Source organism: Schistocerca serialis, chromosome 8 (genome assembly GCF_023864345.2).
Source record: "Schistocerca serialis cubense isolate TAMUIC-IGC-003099 chromosome 8, iqSchSeri2.2, whole genome shotgun sequence".
Lineage (NCBI taxonomy): Eukaryota > Metazoa > Arthropoda > Insecta > Orthoptera > Acrididae > Schistocerca > Schistocerca serialis.
In genome coordinates, this window is record NC_064645.1 from 153418791 (window position 1) to 153441239 (window position 22449).

The 22449-nt window shown below is 45.1% G+C and overlaps 1 protein-coding gene across 1 annotated transcript in view; it reads right to left on the reverse strand.

Annotated features, from left to right (window-relative positions):
* The window catches only part of LOC126416541 (tubulin beta-1 chain), a 55025-nt gene extending 39196 nt beyond the window's left edge, over positions 1-15829 (reverse strand). The window contains exon 1 of the mRNA XM_050084286.1: positions 15673-15829. Within this exon, the coding sequence (XP_049940243.1) occupies positions 15673-15729 (57 nt within the window). The 5' untranslated portion in view covers positions 15730-15829. The remainder of the gene's footprint in view (positions 1-15672) is intronic.
* Between the last annotated feature and the right edge of the window lie 6620 nt (positions 15830-22449).

Here is a 22449-nt window from a genome sequence, read left to right on the forward strand (position 1 = left end):
ATATCCCGCCGGCCTGTGCGGCCGAGCGGTTCTAGGCGCTTCAGTCAGGAACCGCGCGACCGCTACGGTCGCTGGTTCGAATCCTGCCTCAGGCATGGATGTGTGTGATGTCCTTAGGTTAGTTAGGTTTAAGTAGTTCTAGGTTCTAGGGGACTGATGACCTCCGATGTTAAGTCCCATAGTGCTCAGAGCCGAGCCTCTTGATATCCCTGTAATAAATGACATGTTTTTCGAGCCAGATCAATTGCAAATGGAGGGCGACTGTTCATGCTTAATACAGAAAAGGAAAGACTGCTTGATACATCTGATCCATGAGGATAGTGCACTGCCATCGGGCAAAAAGTATCTTGAAACTTAAGGCCAGCAGTATGATATACTGAATTCCCAGAACTGAGACGCTACGTGATATAGAACAGAAAAGCTGACAACGACGGAATTAATGTTAATTACAAGTTATGGGCTAACCACTTACTGAAAATATGTAATGCGACTATAAATTTTTTTTTTAAACAGAAAGAGGTTAGGTCAAAAATATAAGTATCGATAAGAGAGGTAGTTGTGGAACGTAGTTCCTGGTCGCCCTCTTCGCTATTTTGTCATTGCGGCGCTGCAGAAAATTTTCGTGAAGTTCTAACACGAGGCAGCACCTTATACAAGCGTTTTAGCCTTTAATATACCAAGCGGCGTCCTCTAAGAAACCCCATAGAGTGACTTTTGTGTGATACTGCTGCAACTGTTAAAACCATTTTATTCTTTAAACTTCCTGGCAGATTAAAACTGTGTGCCAGACCGAGACTCGAACTCAGGACCTTTGCCTTTCGCGGGCAAGTGCTCTACCAACTGAGCTACCCAAGCACGACTCACGCCCCGTCCTCACAGCTTTACTTCTGCCAGTACCTCGGTTCTCATTTTATTCTTGATTTTTATATGTCTAATCAGAGTAACCTTCAACACTTCTATGTTGAGAAATTAAGAAAAAAAAAAAAACACACGGGGGGGGGGGGCGTCGCTAGAAGACCTAAGCTTGGTACACAACGTTGACGACTTGGCTTGGCATTTTAAGGGTTAAACAGCAAGAGGAAATTCTGCTGCTCCTGATTCTAGTTATCTGGAAGGTCTGTATGTTGCGCAATTTCATGGAGCGGCTTGGAGCAAGCGGAACCGAAGAGCAGCGGGAAGCACTCGTTAAGTTACGTGCCAAGTCGCGAACGCTCGGAGAGGGGGAAAGGGGGGGGGGGAGGTGGAGGACAGAGTTGCTATTTCTTAAAAGCTTATCGTTTGGAAGTCCGGACTTAATCATGTTTTGGGCTCAACGAAGTTACTTTTCCGTCACAGAAGGCCTCCAATGTACAGGCCTACAAGAAGTGATTCATTCACTTTGAAATGCTCTGTATTTTCCACAGTATTACAACAAATATGAGTGGTGCACGAACAGAATGGTTCAAATGGCTTTGAGCACTATGGGACTTAACATCTGAAGTCATCAGTCCCCTAGAACTTAGAACTACTTAAACCTAACTAACCTAAGGACGACACACACATCCATGCCCGAGGCAGGATTCGAACCTGCGACCGTAGCGGTCGCCCGGTTCCAGACTGAAGCGCCTAGAACCGCTCGGCCACTCCGGCCGGCAGGTAGGTATTTATCCCTGTCTCGTGGACCAAAGCAGGCTGGCGACCCGAATTTAGACTAGTTTTACATGTGTAGCAAGTTAATTCGGACCCGCCTAAGAACGTCTCCAGTTAAAATTCGTGGAACAATACGTCTTGTAATTTGTTCCGGGCGCCGCATACGAAACAAGAGCGCTTGGATTCAGACCGCGACGCGTAGTGTTATTTCGCATCGAGCTACGACAGCTCGGAAGGACGGACGAAAGGAACGTTTCAGTGCTAATGCATATGGGGCTCTCCACTTGTTTTGACTGCTCTCGCGTCGCGGTATTTCCGGAGGACGGCGTGGTGCCCTCTTAAGGAAAGACAACAGGGAGCCTTTTAAAGCCGCGACTGCGTAAGGGAAGCCAAGGGGAAGGCGAGACCAGGTCGGCGGATCCGGTTAGCGGTCGCACCGCCGCCTTGTACGGCTTCGGCTGTAACCCTGGGCGTGGAGAATGCAGGGTGCACTTGCGAGGTGAAGCGACTGTACCGCGGTGGGGTGGGGCTGGCACGGCCGCCGCGTGCCACACTCCCTCCCCCAGTCGCCGCCGATGCAGCAGAACAAAGACACGGCGTCCCGCTGCAGTTACCACGTGCCCTAAAATTCCGCGATCACTTACCTGTAACAACAACCTGACGAGCTCCATTAGGTACTTCAACTCGTTCGCAGGGGTAGCGCTAATAGGTTGTATAAATTCATACCAGTGGCATGTTAGTTCCATCTGTGATTCTTATACGATGTCTTCTCAACGTTTTAGCGACCCCTAGATAATCAATGACTGGAATACTCTTTCAAATTCTGAAGGTGGGGTAAAACACAGGGAGCGAAAGGCTATTTACAGGTTGTACAGAAAGCAGATGGCAGTTATAAGAGTCGAGGGGTATGAAAGGGAAGCAGAGGTTGGGAAGGGAGTGAGACAGGGTTGTAGCCTATTCCCGATGTTATTCAATCTGTATATTGAGCAAGCAGTAAAGGAAACAAGAAAAATTCGGAGTAGGTATTAAAATCCATGGAGAAGAAATAAAAAATTTGAGGTGTCGCCGATGACATTGTAATTCTGTCAGACAGCGAAGGACTAGGAACAGCAGTTGAACGGAATGGACAGTGTCTTGAAAGGAGGGTATAAGATGAACGTCAACAAAAGCAAAACGGGGATAATGGAATGTCGTCGAATTAAGTCGGGTGATGCTGAGGGAATTAGATTAGGAAATGAGACGCTTAAGGTAGTAAATGAGTTTTGCTATTTGGGGAGCAAAATAACTGAGGGTCGAAGTCGAGACGATATAAAATGTAGACTGGCAATGGCAAGGAAAGCGTTTCTGAAGAAGCGAAATTTGTTGACATATAGTACAGATTTAAATGTCAGGAAGTCGTTTCTGGAAGTATTTGTATGGAGTGTAGCCATGTATGGAAGTGAAACGTGGACAATAAATAGTTTAGACAAGAAGAGAACAGGAGCTTTCGAAATGTGGTGCTACAGAAGAATGCTGAAGATTAGATGGGTAGATCGCATAACTAATGAGGAGGTATTGAATAGAATTGGGGAGAAGAGGAGCTTGTGGCACAACTTGACTAGAAGAAGGAATCGCTTGGTAGGACATGTTCTGAGACATCGAGGGATCACCAATTTAGTATTGGAGGGCAGCGTGGAGGGTAAAAATCGTAGAGGGAGACCAAGAGATGAATACACTAAGCAGATTCAGAAGGATGTAGGCTGCAGTAGGTGCTGGGAGATGAAGCTTGCACAGGATAGAGTAGCATGGAGAGCTGCATCAGACCAGTCTCAGGACTGAAGACCACAACAACAGATAATCAACAGTACTGTACAATATAGTGAGGTCTCCGGTCAGCGAAGTGATATTGCCCAAACGTGTCAAATGTAGGAGGTGCAAACGTGGCAGATATGGACCTCAGTGCCTTGGGTGCGCTCGTGTAAAATTAAAGCGTAAATGAATGAGGGAGTGGTGTCAGAGAGGAAGATGAAAGCATGAAAATTTAGCGAATTGACGATAAAAGATTCAAATGATTTATCGGAACTTTTGACGGTGGACGCTCGTTCATTTGAAGTACTTTTCCTACTGGATACAGCTATAAAAATGGTTCAAATGGCTCTGAGCACTATGGGACGTAACGTCTGAGGTCATCAGTCCCCTAGCCTTAGAACTAGTTAAACTTAAGTAACCTAAGGGCAGCACACAGCCGCGCGGGATTAGCCGAGCGGTCTAGGGCGCTGCAGCCGTGGACTGTGCGGCTGGTCCCGGCGGAGGTTCGAGTCCTCCCTCGGGCATGGGTGTGTGGGTTTGTCCTTAGGATAATTTAGGTTAAGTAGTGTGTAAGCTTAGCGAGTGATGACCTTAGCAGTTAAGTCCCGTAAGATTTCACACACATTTGAACATTTTTTGACAGCACACACAACCATGCCCGAGGCATGATTCGAACTTGCGACCGTAGCAGCAGCGCGGTTCCGGACTGACGCGCCTAGAACCGCTCGGCCACAACGACCGGCTGATACGCCTATAATCAAGGAAAAAGGACATTTGCGAGACGCTACTCCTGTAAGTCAACGCATGTGTAATTTCGCTACAGGAAATTCATTTGAAGACCTAAAATATCAGCAGTCGATAAGCCTAATTGCGACGGAAACGTGTACAGCTATTGCACAAGGCTTCGTTTCCTGTAGGTGAAGAAAGGAGTACATGTATGTAATGATGAAACTGGTTATACTCGAACCTGAATGGATTTCTTGCCCTTGCAAAAGGTTAATAGCATCTAAGTACTATCGTGTTGGCTACAGTAGCTCGTCAGCTGCAACTCCGTTTTTCGTTGTATCGCTGATTCTTTTCAGTTCCTTCCTAGAATTCAAGCGCAGTGTATTTTTCTCTTCTAATTGAGGGTTTCTCCACCTCCGAGTACATTTTCCTGTATTTCTACAACTGATCGTATTGCTCCGTTTCTTTTGATGGTTACAATACTCGTTTGATTTTACACACGCCTGTAGACCTCAAATAATTTTAAAAGAGTAATTTCAGCAAGACCGTTAAATAATGTACAATACACTGCACTACTTCAATCTTACCCGTAGATGGTTAACAATATTGCACAATACTATTGGCAGTCTTGGGGCCACTTCAGTCTAGCCACCCGTCGTCAACATCAACGATTAAGGCATTCAGACTGTACTTTTTTAAAAAATATATACAGAAATTCCGGGAAACTTTCAGTTATTTATTGCATAAGAGCTAAACATCGTACAGATGTCATACATACCGCATTTTGAAGAGAAACTCTTAGCTTTCTTTAATATTTTTTTCACAAACAGGCGATTTGCAATCTATGAGCGACTCGGCAGACGTCAATACGGTAACCGAATTCTTGCCATACCCGTCCCAGCATGGCATCGTCGAATGTGGCATTCGCTTCCCGTATTCTCGCGCGGAGCTCTGCTACATCATCGCGCGGAGCTCTGCTACATCACGTGGTACAGGCGGTAGATACACCAAACCTTTAATCTGCCCCCACAGAAAAAAGTCACAGACTGCGATCTGGTGATAGGGGAGGCCATTTGATGAAACAGTTCGCACCGCACCCGAACTCGTCATGTTTGCGTCTAGCGCTGACTATCGGCAAATTACCAAACCACGCTTTGGCGGTATACATGAAAAAAAAAAACTTTCAGGGTTTCTCTACAAAATTACATATCTGTACAACGTTTGGTTCTTGTGCAATAATTAATTGAAAGTTTTCCCGGACTTTCTGTACACCCTGTATTTTGAAACTGATGATCTCTTCGTGATGCTCAATGCCTTTGTTGCAGCGACTGCCACTGGAGACTGATAATCATTTCGCTTCTTCACATGTTTTCCCTTGGACCTCTACACCTGATATGGGATCCAGACTGACGAGCTATAGTGAAGATCCCGTCGGAAGAGGATTTCGTGAGCCACTTTTTTATGGTAGAATTATATTTCTTAGCGTTCTTCGAATGAATCTGCCTTTCTCACAAATTATGTTGTACGATCATTCTGCTTTATACGATTCTGACCACATATCCCTAGATGTCTTTTCTGCTGAGAGGTACTTAATGCCACAATCGTTTGCAGTTAACAAGTTCGTCCATCCAATTCATTAGTCTATCGACTATTTACAAACAGGTCAAATGTTTAGTGTTTATACGAGAAACAAAGCACCGAAAATGAACCAGCTCGCCTGCCGCCAATGAATGCATTCTTCGTTAGTAGCGCAGGAGTGGGGCGGATATGGGCTCAGGCATTTCATATGTATATTCTCGTTGTCAACTTCACGACAAGGCTAATGATAGACTACTGATCTGAGACAGAGAATCTAGATGTATTTTCGTTCCGCTGTTGCTCCTCTCGCTCCCGACAAAGCTGGCAGAAGCAATCATCTAAGCTTCCAGATGTACTCCATAATTGACGCGGACCTTAATAAGGCTATTCCGAAATACTTCAATCAAAAATATCAATATTACAGACCGAGAGTGTGCTGCTCATATATGTAGCGCACACTAAGTTTCCGTGTCAGATTTAGAGCGGGTTTGACTCAATTAACGAACAAAAACTGGTGAAACTAGTTTTCGTGGTGACAAAAGTTTAAGAACTGTGTTCTTCAAATAATTTTTAATCCATTTGGTAGTACCTGAAAAGCCCATTTATTGCCTGTTTGCGCGGTAAGCATTTCAGGCTTAGTGCAGCTAGCGGCAACACCTCAGGAGTTTTGGGTTTCTGTCTTCGTGGCGTAGCATTTACGAGACCAGAACCCTCACTACTCTATATCCCATAAGCTCAGGCGAAGCTTCGATACTCATTTCGTGGGCACTTATTACGGAGGTGTCAACTGTAGTGGACTGACAAGGCAGCCAGTCCACAGTGACGGGTAGCCGAAAGAAAGGCACGCGTACACACACGCCGACTGGCGTGAATTCTGGAACAGGATAAGTAGTGAATTCTAATAAGAAAAGTATGCAGCTCCTCGAATACTTTTATTCTTTGTTGGTTTACAACGTTCTTGATGAGACATTTCATACGATAACTATCAAACTATGTAAGGCGCCTTGCTAGGTCGTAGCCATGGACTTAGCAGAAGGCTATTCTGTCTCTCGGCAAATGAGAGAAAGGCTTCGTCCGTATAGTCGCTAGCAATGTCGTCGTACAACTGGGGCGAGTGCTCTATCGTATCTCGAGACCTGCCTTGTGGTGGCGCTCGGTCTGCGATCACACAGTGGCGACACGCGGGTCCGACATGTACTAAATGGACCGCGGCCGATTTAAGCTACCACCTAGCAAGTGTGGTGTCTGGCGGTGACACCACACCAACAGCACTGAGCGTAATGGGATTGCGTAACATTCATTAGTAGGCGCGTCTTGCGGGGCGTTTCCGTCCGTGGTGGTGACGTCTGCCGCTACAGTCAACAGCAGACAACTCTAGTAATAAGGAGGACAGAAGCTTAGGGTTTAACGTCTTATCGACGACAAGGTCATTGGTGACCCAAGTGAAGCCCAGGCTGGGGACGGAAACAGACCATTTCTTGACAAAGTAACCTGGTGTTCAACTTAACATCTGGATGGCTAGACGGGGATTAGAACCACCCTCCTCCCAGTAAGTTCTTCAGTGTATTACCACAGCGCCACCTTCCTGGTTACACGACGCCTAGTGAGGTTGTGCAGTGGCTGCGACACTGTTTTCTTGGAAGAGTGGTCGGACCATCGAGATCTGGGTTTTCTAAAAAAATGGTTCAAATGGCTCTGAGCACTATGGGACTCAACTGCTGTGGTCATAAGTCCCCTAGAACTTAGAACTACTTAAACCTAACTAACCTAAGGACAGCACACAACACCCAGCCATCACGAGGCAGAGAAAATCCCTGACCCCGCCGGGAATCGAACCCGGGAACCCGGGCGTGGGAAGCGAGAACGCTACCGCACGACCACGAGATGCGGGCTCTGGGTTTTCTACGCTTTCCCTAAATCGCATAACGCAAATACCAGGATGGTTCCTTCGGCAAGGACCTGGCCGATTTCCATCAGCCTAACTCTCCAATCTGAGCTTGTGCTCCAGTGTCCTACTCTTCGACGGGACGTTAAAGCCTAAGATTCCATACTTCAAAGCAACAATAGACAATTGTGTTCAAAAGACCATAGTCACATGGCTGAAGGAAATCTGCCTTCGAATTAATTCTCTTGATTTCTACCCCAGAAATTACTCCGTATAAACACAATACACTGCGCAGCAAAAGTAAAGGATCACTTTTTTCTAAACCCCGTAATTATCATCCATAGCGACGCAAGTTTGAAAATTAGCTCAACGGTGCCTACAACCTTACTCTGTAATGGTGCAAAAGCGTGCCGCCCTGTAATGTCATCCTCGAGTTCGGCGACCTCTCAAACAGCAACATGCGAAAAAAGCTCAGAAGTTAATGTGGGGTGTCACGTGGGTTTATGGTGTCACATTGGCATCAAATGTCACGAACGTTTTGGCTCTGATGTACAGGTTGGTACCAATAGGCACCGCCGAAGACCATCTGACGAGATTTGAATGCAATTCGATGCAGGAAAGGGTGCTTATGGTTTTCAGACCTATCTCGCGTCCTCCTGTGGCGAGATCGAAGTAGGGCGTGACAATGGCACTTGAATGACTAAAACGACAAGGGCTCCTAAGCCGCTCTCCCCCGTCTGGCATAATTTTAGTGAAATTTGGTGCCAATGTGATACCATTAACTCACTTATACCTCGCTTGAATTTGCGAGCTGTAGCCTTTCATCTTCGTATGTGTCGCCACCTTGCTGTTAGAAAAGTTGCCGAGCCAGTGAGTGACATCGCCACACTTTTGCATCATTACAGAGGCAGACTAGGCACTTTTGAACCAAATTTCAAACTGATCGTCCCAATGGGAGATAATTACGTTGTTTCGCAAAGGTGATCCTTTAATTGTGTTTAATACTGTAGAAGATTAAGTTCTTCATCCTTGGAAATACTTCCTTATGCGGTTAAAAAGAGAAAAAAAGGACCAATGCTTCCAGAAAATAACTCTAGAGCCTCCAAGACACACTTGCCAAATTTCGGCTGGGAAAGATTTCCATTCCTGTGGCACACCGGTTTTCCCCACCCGAGAGTTATGGAAAGTTGCCAGAATTCAGCAACACCGCTGTAATAAACCGACTACGACTACCATTCTTTTATTCGCATTTTGCGCGTGCGTGTGCGATACTGTACAGACAATGAGGTGAACGCATTAAGAGTTTATTGCCCCTAACGGCCCGGCTGCAGTGGCGCCCGCCACACGCAGCTGGAGAGAGACAGGGAGAACTTAGCTTTCTCGGCGCACCTCGTAATTCACGTGCAGAATAAAATATGGACTGGAAGGCCTGTGGGAGAGACTGCTGGAGAAACTCGTCCCACTTTGGCACCGGAAGCACCACCAGGGCCGCTGAGGAGCAAGATGGCCGCCAGCTGCTTCCGTGGCAGCTGCCGGCAGCAATTCCTGCAATCTTTCTCTGGACACGTTTGTTACCACGTCCAAACACAATAAGATGTAAGCACATCCGGAGCTGCTGAGCCTGTGACCCAATTCCGACCGTATGAAACCCTAGCGCGTCCTCTCCAGTTTTCTATTGTTTTCTTCTTTGCATGGCTCAAAACTTTTAGTCAATAACTGCTCTACTACAGGTTATACGTTAAATAGCTGAACTGAAATTTTGTATTCATGTGCGAAAATCGTCACGGTGCAGTGTTATACGTCCATCCGAAATAAACTCAACAATTGGACGAATTGCTATAATCCTCATTCCTGTTCTAATCAAAATGGATGTGAGTTTTCAGAGCAGCAAGTCACCAATTGCTAACCATTCTCACGTGAGAGATTGGTTTTGTCTAAAAACATTCTTAATTTGGCGCCCTATGGTGTCTTCCATTTTTTTTTTGGGGGGGGGGGGGGAGAATAACGTTAAAAACGGTTTCTGGATCCAGAAAATTAGTGAAAACAGTATCAAGAATTGTTTGTCAAGACTACAGTTGATGGATGTGGCTAGAATGAACTGATACTGAACCGTTACAAACGCATTTATCTTATTGTGCTATCGTATTCAAGCTCTAAATGGGCGGATTGATCTGTTTTTCAGAGCAAGAAAACATGGAATGATTCCCGAAATGGCTACTCTCAATTCATTCACCATTCTTAACCTTCTGCGGTGTTTTGACTTCATGGTAGCGCTTGTAAAAGGAACAAACACTTTCGCACAAAAAAAAACAAATTGTTTCCCTGAAAACCAAACTTCCCGCACGTGTGTTCCTATGAAGAACGTTTTGGGACGCCGTTATAAAGGACACTGGACTCCCATCCGTTCGTTGCTTTATCCCCTACATCCCCTGGATGCTAGTAATGAAAAGGGAAGGTTAGGTTTCGTAGGTCACTGGAATATTAGAAATGGTAGACAAATTCAGATTGAACAGAATTGGAAGGGCAGGTACCATCTCGACCACGTGAAGTGCTACATAAAAGTGCAGGGAACCTTCACAAAGACGGGGATTTGAAATATGCTCTTAACGAATACAAACCCAACGTGTCTCAGTTTGCCTGTGGTGAGAGCAGTAAACAGATGTGTCACTTCACTGAGGAGTGGCCGTTTCGACCATAACTTAAGTTTCTCATACTTTTTCACTTCAGCGAATTTAAAACTTGAAATGCAACGTTCTTTGGGAACGACGGATAAACGTAGTGCAGAAAAACTACAGAGATCCGCATTTAACGTTCCGTCGACGCTATTGTCATTAGTGGCTGAGCAGGAGCTCTCTTGGATGACTATGGTGGAAGGAAATCTTCCGTGCCCTTTTGTACGAATCATCTTGACATCCTTGTGATATACTTCAGAGAAACTGTGGGAAACAAAAATGCTGATAGTCGAACGGAGTATTCGCACTTCATTACCGAAAGTGGATCCAGGGGCTTAACCACTGCTGCACCTCGATCGTTTGCAGTGTACACTAAGCACATGGTGTAAGAAGTAAATAATTTTATAGAATGGAGGTATTTTGTTACCTGCGCTCTGAACACACAACTCAATTCGGTTGTAGTTCGCGATTTGATAAGTCAACGTTTGTAAAGTACAAGTCTTGTACAATTGCCACCTAAAACGCTTTAAGGTCGCGCATTGTTCACTCAGTTACGTGATGGCAAAAAGTAAGAGATTATGGCAAGATCGTTTGCGTCTGACGCAGTGCTAATGAACCTGCAATGCCTTCCACGGGGCCCCTGTTTCTGGTTAACAGAGATGGAAATTTGCAGCAGAACGTATTACGTGCAACGCTATTCTTATGAGTAACTGATTTTTTTTGACTATGCTGGTAAAATGCTGTAATTGTTGTATTACAATTCTGCAGTTGGCTTTAACACCCTCGGGTCTGCTGTAGAGCGCGTCACAAATTGTGAAACCTGCTGCCATTTCAGTGGTACTAGTCGACATACCCCGCGGGGCAACATCTGGTTCTATTACTCGGAAACGATAAGAGCGAGACAGCGTGACATGAAGTTAAGGGCGTGCCTTGATGACCTAAATAATTACAATTGCTTGCGATAGACAAATTATCTAAATGCCTCTTCCGCTTTGGTACGGGTTTATAGTTCCACCTCTGGTCTACTGAAAAATGCTATACAGCTAACAAATCTTATATGCTACAAGACTCAAACGTATACAGTAGAGGCTACGAGCTGAGTTACACGAGGCAAGTTATAGGTCGCAAGCCAAAGAGCACCTTCGACATTAACACAGCAGCAAAATGTCAAACAGTTACGTGTATACCAGCGTGAGCTGCAGGAGATCGCAACGCAGGCGATCGACAGCTGCAGGAGGTGACTATGGCCATTGCTACTTTGGTAAAGCAGTCGCGACGATTATAGTTAGTAGTCTGAACACCGTAGTACTTTAGGCTTTCTTCAAACCTTGACACCCAGCAAATTATATGGAGACCTAGAGGTTTAAATTGGTTACAAACAGTGGCGACAAATTACATTTCTGACAATGGAATGTGGACGGACGTACAACAGATGAAGGAGAATGCTCAGAATGGAACACGATGGAGGGTCTCGACCTGAAATCTGTCCTAAGACACACCAAAGAAGAAGACTGACAGACGGAAGTCACGTTTGACGTCAGACGCAACCATAATATCACGTGTCGAAACCAAAAACCTTTGCAATTTATGTATGACCTTGTACGCAATCAGTCCATACTCCGTCAGAAAGTTCGCGAATGAGTTCGATACACCGTTTTCTCTCTGACCGCACGCGAATAAACAGGTTTTCCTTGCCCCTTCATCTCTAATTTCCTTGACACGCCTACAATCCTTTTAAACGTTTCTTCACGGAGTTGCACGTTGAAGACAATTTTTGTCCCACATTAGTCTACGTGGAGAACTACACATTTGTCGGTAATACGATCGATAAAGTACATACCTCCGCCCCCCTCCCCCGCCTGATGTTCTCGTATTTGCCACAAGCAGAAAACACTGCACATGGAGATTTAAAGAAATTTAGGAAGGCACGCTACACAGGTGCTTCACTATGTAAGACTATGGACACCAGAACCATCTGTTGCTCGCATCATTGTCTTCGACGATTATACCAAAACAGCGAAGCACTGTCAAATGAGCACGTTGCTAATTTAAACTTACAAATGCCTACGTTCCCTCTGGCAATAATGAAGGTGGTACAGTCAAAGTTTATAATAATCGAATCTTCTTTCTGACACTAATTCACCAAATAACGCCAAAAGGACAGAGGGAGGTGACAGTGGTTAAAGGCAGTGGGCTCGCATTCGGAGGAGAGGTCAAACCCTAGGTGGGTAGTCTAATCTTAGATTTTTCTAAATCGCGCTAAGGCAAATGGTGGCTTGGCAAAGGATTCGACCTATTTCCTTCCCCAGCCATCTACACTTAGAACCTGTACACCGACCTTAATTATTAATAATTTCATCGTTGACGGGACCTTACACGCTACTTTTTAATCATCCTCTTCGTTTCAAAAACTATTTGTCTTGGAGCCCCAGTTGCTCTTAAACATTTAACTTTTCCTTCATATCTGACAATGCAGCATTTGTGTGAAAAATATCGGCTAACACCACGGTTCACCAATATGGTCTCAGATAAACCGCCGGGGCGTGTCCACAGTCGAAGGAAAGCGACTGCCTAGCTAGCACAGTGAAGAGAACAACTGCTAGTTAGGTTAACCTTAACGTTAAAAATGAAGTAAAAATATACAAAACGAACTAACTAAAAATGCACGCTTTATCTAGGCTTCCCTGCAAAGGCACCTGAAATACGAAACAACCATAGACTTCTTAGCCAAAATCCAAGTAGACGCACGGCAGTAATGAGTGCAGGCTACTTCACCAAGCACGTTTTCTCATGATATTGGCTCAACTTTGTTAGTTCTTGTGATCTTTCGAACGAAACCGGTCGTGACATAAAAAAGATGTATCAGTAGGGCTGTAGTGGTTTCTTATTAACCTTATCACCACGAACTTGACAGTTTAGGCCCAGTGGACTTCGAAGTCGCTGGGTTTGGACTTTGGGCCAACGTAGGAGGCAGAGGGCAAATCTGACCTTGACCTCATGTAAGGAATCGTTTGGGCATACATTTGACGTGATTCAGGGACACCTACAACAACATTTTCAAAACTCTCCTCCCGCTTACGGCTTTTCCTTTGATTTTATCATCATTTCTAACAAAGCTGCGATATCACCGCCTGTATCAACAACAACGAACAAACCATCAAGAATATTTCCTTTCTACTATTTGTTGGTCACCATATTTGGTCATCTTGCATTTTGCTCTAGGAGTGGGGGGGGGGGGCAGCGGCAAAAGGGGGCTCTTGCCTGCCTCCTCCGACTGGACTCTGGAGTATTGAGTTTTTAATCATCATAGAATTCTCATACAATTCTAGAAATGATTTCGTGTGTTCAATTAATGTTCAAATGTGTGTGAAATCTTATGGGACTTAACTGCTAAGGTCATCAGTCCCTAAGCTTACACACTACTTAAATTATCCTAAGGACAAACACACCCACCCATGCCCGAGGGAGGACTAACCTCCGCCGGGACCAGCCGATTTCGTGTGTTTCCGCTAAACTTCTCATCTAGCAAATTGTAGCATTAAGTGGCTGACATCAGTGAGGCAATATTATGGTTTTAGCAATAGCCAGGGAACGATGTCAGTGCTTGGCACTTTTCTGATGAGGGGGGCCCTGAACAAATTTAATTTCTGCAGAAGTCTATGGTCATATACATACTTTATCTTAGAAAAGTTTGAAGAAAGGCGGGGTGGAGTGGGGGGAGGGAGGGAAGGAGGAGAATAAGCTTCATAATTGGCATTAAACTGTAATCTGCCACCCCATGTCAAATTAGGATTTTTACCAATCAGTGCATCAAATAATGCAAATGTATTTGCAAGCAACCAAGGACATAGGTGCTTCAACATCATGAGGAATAATGCAGTTGTTCCTTACTTAGCACTACGCTTGGTTGTTACCTACATGAGTATTTACCTGTTTCTAGAGTTGACAAAAAGTTATCTTCATAAAAAATTAAAAAGTAACATGTAAAAAGAAAAACATAAGCAAACCCATAATCGTCGGGTGTGCATCGATCGTTCTCACAAATGGGATAGTGGAAAAATCTACTAAAATCTCAATAATAAGTATTTCACAATATTTTGTGCGAAAGCTGTGAATCTGTGCCTGCTAGCTACAGGAATGAATACCAGCGGCCTTGAAAGCGTATCTTTATACATGTGAGGAAGCTCTGCGTCCTACGCACTCCTCAGGCGGTGGGACTTTACACATTAAAGAACAACTGTCAATATGTATTTCCTACAAAATTAGTTCTTTTCATGTTTAGCTCCATAGCCTTTCGAATTCACTGAAGGGCATTATTTGCGCGAGATTGTACATCTGTATTATTGGCAATTTTTAACTATATAGCCATTTTCAAGAGGAGTAATCCTTGAGTATATGTCTTACGACATCGAAACAACAAGCAGGAGATTGGAAAACTTAACACAATACACGTCCTCACTCGGTTGACGAGCGAAGATTCGTTGCCAGAGGGTGGAAAATAAATGAAAAGTTCAAACACCCAGCAACACTGAGGCATACAGGAAAACTTAACGCGAATTATTAGTTCACTTTCCATTACGATTCAGCATTGCCCTAGGCGCGAGAAATCCGGGTAGCACGAAATTCCGACAGAAAACCACTATGCAGTCGAAATGAAATGCTACAAAGGGTGTTCACACGAGCTGATGAAATATAGAACTAAGCCTTTTCAGAGACATTGTGTGAGGTGTATAAAGAGCGATACGAGGAGACACGTGCAAGACTCTCTAGAAGTTGCTGAAGGAATGAAGAGGGCGAGACGGGATAGAGGAGGAGGGGGGGAGGGTGAAAACTTGGAAGTCACATTTAAACAGAGGAATGGATTTGTTCGATACTGTGACCATATGCTACGAGGCAGCGGCTTTTGTTATAAGTGCAATACAGCAACAATGAAGTCCACAGAGGTTACACGCTCTTTATGGTACCGGTCGGTGTACACAGCATGTATTAGGATAAGCAAGAAGAAAGTAAAATGCCGGCGCTCCCCGGAAACGTTGCCCAATGGGACAACGGCCAAACCTTCCACCACCGGAAACCAATGCAATCAAAAAACCTGGAGAATGCTCGACCGCATCAGAACTGGGGTGGCTCCTGTGAAATCTAATCTGGTCAAATGGGGTTTGTTGGACGAAAATGACAAATGCGACTACGGCACTCGACAGGACATGGAACATCTCCTACAATGCCTAGCCTGCCCGCACAGATGCACCCTCGACGATCTATGGCTGGCTAAAGAAGAAGCATTGGACATTGCCCAATATTGGGCAAACAAATTGTAGTTTCCGGACACGAAAAAGTAAAGCAAGGATAAGCAAGGAAGATAGCGCCGCTTTACTACTGCAGTTTAGCACTCACCTTGGCGCCGATCTGGTTTCCGCACTGGCCCGCCTGGATGTGTACTATCTCCCTCATTTTTGTGTGTGTTGTGTTTCCGTCTCACGCACGAATCGAAGCAGTATACCTTTCCCTCCTCGCGTCGCTACTCGAGTGGCTGAGGGACGCTCCCGCCCGGGTCTAGTAAACCGTCACGGCGCGGCTTCACTGCGCATGCGCGACGACGGCGCGTGCTGCCATTGGTCAGCGGCTCGCCGCTAGGGTCGCAGAGGCGCCGCAGTATGGATCGTCCGCTCTGCAGTCGTGACTCACGTTTGTCTCACCTGCATAAGGGGAACTGCAGACGCTACCCTACAGTCATTTCAAGGGCCTCGTGAAACCACGCCCTCGCCGATCCCAGCTGCTACTGCCATACATGGAGCTGCAAAATCAGTTTCGTAACATTTTCCAGTACTCAAGAAAAGAAAGTTATTCGACATTTTCTAGCAATCACTCAGAAAGATTTTTTCATCATGCTATAGTAGGCGTTGCTCTGTTGGAGGTAATGATGGGGCAACGGACTGGTTTTAAAGATCCATTAGCCAGTCAACTGTTTCTTCATTCAATCGTTTTTTTTTTTTTTTTTTTTTTTCTACAGACACGCCCGCTGTTCGAAGGTTTCTCATTCACTCTCCAGGTTTGAGGGGCTTCACTCAACGCGAGACAACCGACTGAAACAAATCTCCAGCAATGAAGTCAGACGAATGTTTTCACTTACATACTTATTCGACCTTTTCGATCACACATTAACCATGATTAGATTGCCAAATTCTTTTAGACACAAGTGTGTGTGTGTGTGTGTGGTCTTCAGTCCAGAGACTGGCTTGATGCAGCTCTCCATGCTACACTATCCTGTGCAAGCTTCTTCACCTCCCAGTACCTACCGCAACCTACATCCTTCTGAATCTGTTTAGTGTATTCATCTCTTGGTCTCCCTCTGCGTTTTTTACAAATTAGATGCTAGTTAAAATTATATACTTGTCAAGTATCACAGTGACGTTACCACAACTATACTGTCTGTCAAAAACACATAATGGATGTAACCTACAGTATTTCCATGTCTATATTACACTACTGGCCATTAAAATTGCTACACCAAGAAGAAATGCAGATGATAGACGGGTATTCATTGGACAAATGTATTATACTACAACTGACATGTGATTACGTTTTTACGCAATTTGGATGCATAGATCCTGAGAAATCAGTACCCAGAACAACCACCTCTGGCCGTAATAACGGCCTTGATACGCCTGGGCATTGAGTCAAACAGAGATGGATGGCATGTACAGGTACAACTGCCCATGCAGCTTCAACTCGATACCACAGTTCATCAAGAGTAGTGACTGGCGTATTGTGACGAGCCAGTTGCTCGGCCACCATTGACCAGACCTTTTCAGTCGGTGAGAGATCTAGAGAATGTGCTGGCCAGGGCAGCAGTCGAACATTTTCTGTATCCAGAAAGGCCCGTACAGGACCTGCAACATGCAGTCGTGCATTATCCTGCTGAAATGTAGGATTTCGCAGGGGTCGTTTGAAAGGCAGAGCCACGGGTCGTAAGACATCTGAAATGTATCGTCCACTGTTCAAAGTGCCGTGAATGCGAACAAGAGGTGACCGAGACGTGTAACCAATGGCACCCCATACCATCACGCCGGGTGATACGCCAGTATGGCGATGACGAATAAACGCTTCCAATGTGCGTTCACCGCGATGTAGCCAAACACGGACGCGACCATCATGATGCTGTAAACAGAACCTGGATTCATCCGAAAAAATGATGTTTTGCCATTCGTGCACCCAGGTTCGTCGTTGAGTACACCATCGCAGGCGCTCCTGTCTGTGATGCAGCTTCAATGGCAACCGCAGCCATGGTCTCCGAGCTGATAGTCCATGCTGCTGCAAACATCGTCGAACTGTTCGTGCAGATGCTTGTTGTCTTGCAGGAGTCCCTATCTGTTGACTCAGGGATGGAGACGTGGCTGCACGATCCGTTACAGCCATGCGAATAAGACGCCTGTCATCTCGACCGCTAGTGATACGAGGCCGTTGGGATCCAGCACGGCGTTCCGCATTACCCACCTGAACCCACAGATTCCATATTCTGCTAACAGTCATTGGATCTCGACCAACGCTAGCAGCAATGTCGTGATACGACAAACTGCAATCGCGATAGGCTACAGTCCGTCTTTATCAAAGACGGAAACGTGATTGTACACATTTCTCCCCCTTACACGAGGCATCACAATAATGTTTCGCCAGACAACGCCGGTCAACTGCTGTCTGTGTATGAGAAATCGGTTGGAAACTTTCCTCATGTCAGCACGTTGTAGGTGTCGCCACCGGCGCCAGCCTTGTGTGAATGCTCTGAAAAGCTACCCATTTGCATATCACAGCATCTTCTTCCTGTCGGTTAAATTTCGCGTCTGTAGCACGTCATCTTCGTGGTGTAGCAGTTTTAATGGCCAGTAGTGTATTTATCAAAACTATATCATGCAGTACCACTGCCAGGTTAAGTGTAAAACTTGTGAGAAGTTATGGTGTAACATAGCATCAGCCGCCGGTGGCCTGTGAGTGTGGTGTGTCAAATTTGGGTTAAGACAAGAAGCATGTGAAATTATTGCAAGACGGACTGGCCTCACTTGCGTAACTTACCAACGCAGTGGTTATGCGTAGTAGAGACAAGGTGATGTTTCCACCGTGGGGGTTTCAGTGGTGCTGTTGCGTACATGACCACGAGCAGCACATTGGCACATCAGATGTGCCCTTATCTGGTGCAAATAACAGTTGATTTTGTAGCAGATAAGTTCACAATCCAGCAGAACGACCGGGACACAGGTGATACACAATGCGAGGTGACAACATGTAGCCACAAGCCACACTCACAGGTTTGAGTCCCTACTGGGGTACCTGTTACTTGCACAAAGTCCGTCCACCGGACTTCGTGCCACTGCACAGCAGGTCTGCCGGTCCATTCCAGCAGGAGGAGGACTCCTGCCAAGATGCGATGGGTCACACTCAGAGTGCAGCAGCTACATATCTACCTCTTGCCACTCACCCCAGTTAGCTGGGTTCGGTCATTCATCATTGAGGGGCCACCTCTGCAAGACTGCAGTACACGCTACAGATGTTGGCGATGTACCTGACCGATTACCGTCCCACCCCTATGGGGCAAGGGTGTGATCACCTCCCCACCAAGTTGCAGAACCAATGCACAAGTCGTAAATAAACTACTAATTTTGACAACCGCTTCTTCCTGGGCATCATCGACCTGCCAAGCCAGTCTCACCCCACGGCGACTCAGCTGACTGACAATGTAACACCTCACATGACCCCCAGGATTGTCCTAGAGAGTGGTGTCAAGCGTACTAATGCGCATTCAGTGGATAAGAGAGGGTGCATCATCCATGCGACATGACGTCTGGGTCATGATTTGCTGTTTTAACATGATGGGGTGAGTGGAAGAACTGTTGGTTACTTTTTTTGTATGTGACAGTCATGGAATCTAATGGGAATATCATTGTCACTTCAGGATTGTATGTTGTATGTGAACCGGGGACCTAAAAACGGCGGAGACGCTCCATCCCCACCACAGTCACAGTGGTCAACAACCCCACGACGACTACTGCAGTCCAATTCACCCCTCCACCGCCCCACACCGAACCCAGGGTTATTGTGCGGTTCAGCCCCCGGTGGAAACCCCGCCCCCCCCCCCCCCCCCAGGGAACGTCTCACACCAGACGAGTGTAACCCCTATGTCTGTGTGGTAAAGTAATGGTAGTGTATGCGTACGTGGAGAACTTGTTTGCGCAGCAATCGCCAACGTAGTGTAGTTGAGGCGGAGTAAGGGGAACCAGCCCCCATTCGCCAAGGCAGATGGAAAACCGCCTAAAAACCATCCACAGACTGGCCGGCTCACCGGACCTCGACACAAGTCCGCCGGGCGGATTCGTGCCGGGGACCAGGCGCTCCATCCCGCCCTGGAAAGTCGTGCGTTGGACTGCTCGGCTAACTGGGCGGGCTCATTTCAGGGTTACTTTATTTACTTTTGAATGCATTACAGGAACAGCAGTGATCAATGTCTTATAAATAATTACTATTAAAAACAGTCTTGATCACGATTTATTTAACAAGGTGACCGGTTTCGACCACTACTGTGGTCATCTTCAGACCTATAAGTTGTATACAAAGCTCTAATTAGAGGGCTACATACATTAAACAAAATATATAAAGTTATAAAGCTATAAAACGTTGAATTACCATTGAGTAGGAACCTCTTTCTGTTGGAGAATCACTACCGGAGAAACCAGTGCACGTCTTACTATATATAATGGAGGCTCCACCCACTTCTGACTGCATGATGTCATTACTAACCAATGAGTTATAAGTCGAATTACAATTTAAAATTTCTTAGTTAAAAGAACATTGTCAAGAATTAGAAATAAATACACACTAAACTTAGCTTATTAAACAGCTATTGTCAATTAAGAAGCGTTAAAAATATTTAAATATGTAGGAAAATGAACTTCGGTTTGGCAGTACATGGGTTGCCCTCTCAAGGCCTGTCAGTGAACCATTTGGAACCACTGGTTGCTATGGTGAAGTTAGACGCCGTTGCAAAGATGAAGCAGCAGGCTTTTTTCACTGAAGTTGTTGTAAAGTCGATAGTCGAACTAGTGGTTGCCATGGTGAGGACAAACGCCAGTGCAAAGATGTGGCAGCAGGCTTCTTTCCAACGAAGTTGTTGCGAAGTAGAATGGCAAAGACTGTGGCGTCGGACGATGTATTATTGAGCAGCAACTTGTCTTTATTGAAACGAAAAGACTAAGCTACAATAATCTGTAGCTGGCATGTATACTACATGCTGCCCAAATACGATACGAAGTAGTTGTCCGTATATATGAAATATTATCTATGAAGTTGATATGTAGATTACATGAGCCTTTTTTTCATTTAAGGCATTGCTATTCCTCAAGTTATATGCCAGTCATATAAGCAAATAAAAATGAAAGAATTTAAAATTATAAAATTATGAGCCGTGTCAAAAATAAAACGATGTGAATTAGTAATATGCAGTCTAAAAGCATAAAAGCAAAAATTCTATAACAGATAGTCAATCATAAAATAATGTTTACAAACGGGAGGGGGGAGGGGGGGGATCAATGGTGAGGGACACCCTATCACTTTTGTGTCAAGGCAATAGAGTTGAGAGAAACTATTCGATCATGGAGGAAATGGAAATGCTTAGTCTCACATACAGTATGGAGTGATGTGCTTACAGTGTTACCTTTATGGGAAAAAGTTTAAAGTTGTGACTGATCACACTGCTCAGGAATGATTCTTAGGGTTTAAGGAGCCATCCATCAGACTAATGCGATCGGCGTTAAGACTCAGTTAGTTTGACTACAAAGTAGTTCACAAGCCATGACAGGAACATGGAAAATGCGGACACATTAAGCTGGAGGACTGGTGTAGTACAAGTACTGGGTCATGACCTTGCTGAATGGCAAGCAGCACAGATGCTGACATTTAATGCGAACAATACAGCATACAATCACAGTTCAGCAGGTGTGATGGTTTGTTGTGTAAGGTAACAAGGTTAGGGCTGCAAGTGGTGGTGTTGGCTAGGTTGAAGGAGGAAGTTCTATAGGAAGTGTAAGACAATGTCATGCAGGACGCAGAACACGAAGTGAAGAGTACAGGTAACACTGGTGGAAAGGAAGAAAAAGAGATGTGGATCAATATGTGAAGAATTGCGTGCAGTGTGCACAGCGTGTTGACTTGAGTCATAAGTAAGTATCTTTACAGAGACTGCCAGAAGCTTCAAAATCGTTTGGGATGATTGAGGTGGATGTGTTATGCCTGTTTAACCAGACTTCAATGGGGAATAATTTTGTGCTGATGATATTTGGTGATGTCTCCTGTACGTTGTGATGATACCTGTGTCAAACCAGTAAGCACAGGCAAAGGTTAATAGATGGATACTTAAGTTTGAAGTCAGACTAAGAACAGCCGACCAGTTGCAAAGGATAAAGTAATCTTTACCTAGGTTTCAATAGATATAAATCTATCTTCTTCAGAAGACGGCAGTATTATAACATGAAGTGATATGTCCTTATCGTTTAGGCAAACATCCGCATAGTTTGCCTAAACGATAAGGACATATCACTTCATGTTATAATACTGCCGTCTTCTGAAGAAGATAGATTTATATCTATTGAAACCTAGGTAAAGATTACTTTATCCTTTGCAACTGGTCGGCTGTTCTTAGTCTGATTTACGTGGAACCGTTGCTGTAGCGCAGCTATGTTTAAAGTAAGTTTGAAGTACCAAAAATGGTGATTACAGATCAGGAGACGAACTTCATGTCAACTTGATGAAGGAATTATGTCGGATTTTACCAGTAAAGATATTAAGAACTAGTCCACTTCACCCTCAGTAGAATGGAAGAATGGAACAGGTGCATCAGAAGAGCTGGAGGAAGCTGAGTTACTGTGTGAACTCTCACCACAGTGATTGAGACACGTGTATTTCGTTTGTAGTGTGTATGTACAATTGAAAGGTCCACACCATTGCAGGGTTGTCAGCATCATACAAGATGGGGTAAGCGAGAAAATTGTCACCACTATTTGACATAATGTAGGCAAGGGCGGAGAGTCAATCCATGAGTTCGTGGGAACAATGAGAGGTATGGAAACGAGTAAAGAGGGTGAATACCAGAGGATTAGAGAGACAGTAGAAAACATCAACCATATGAGA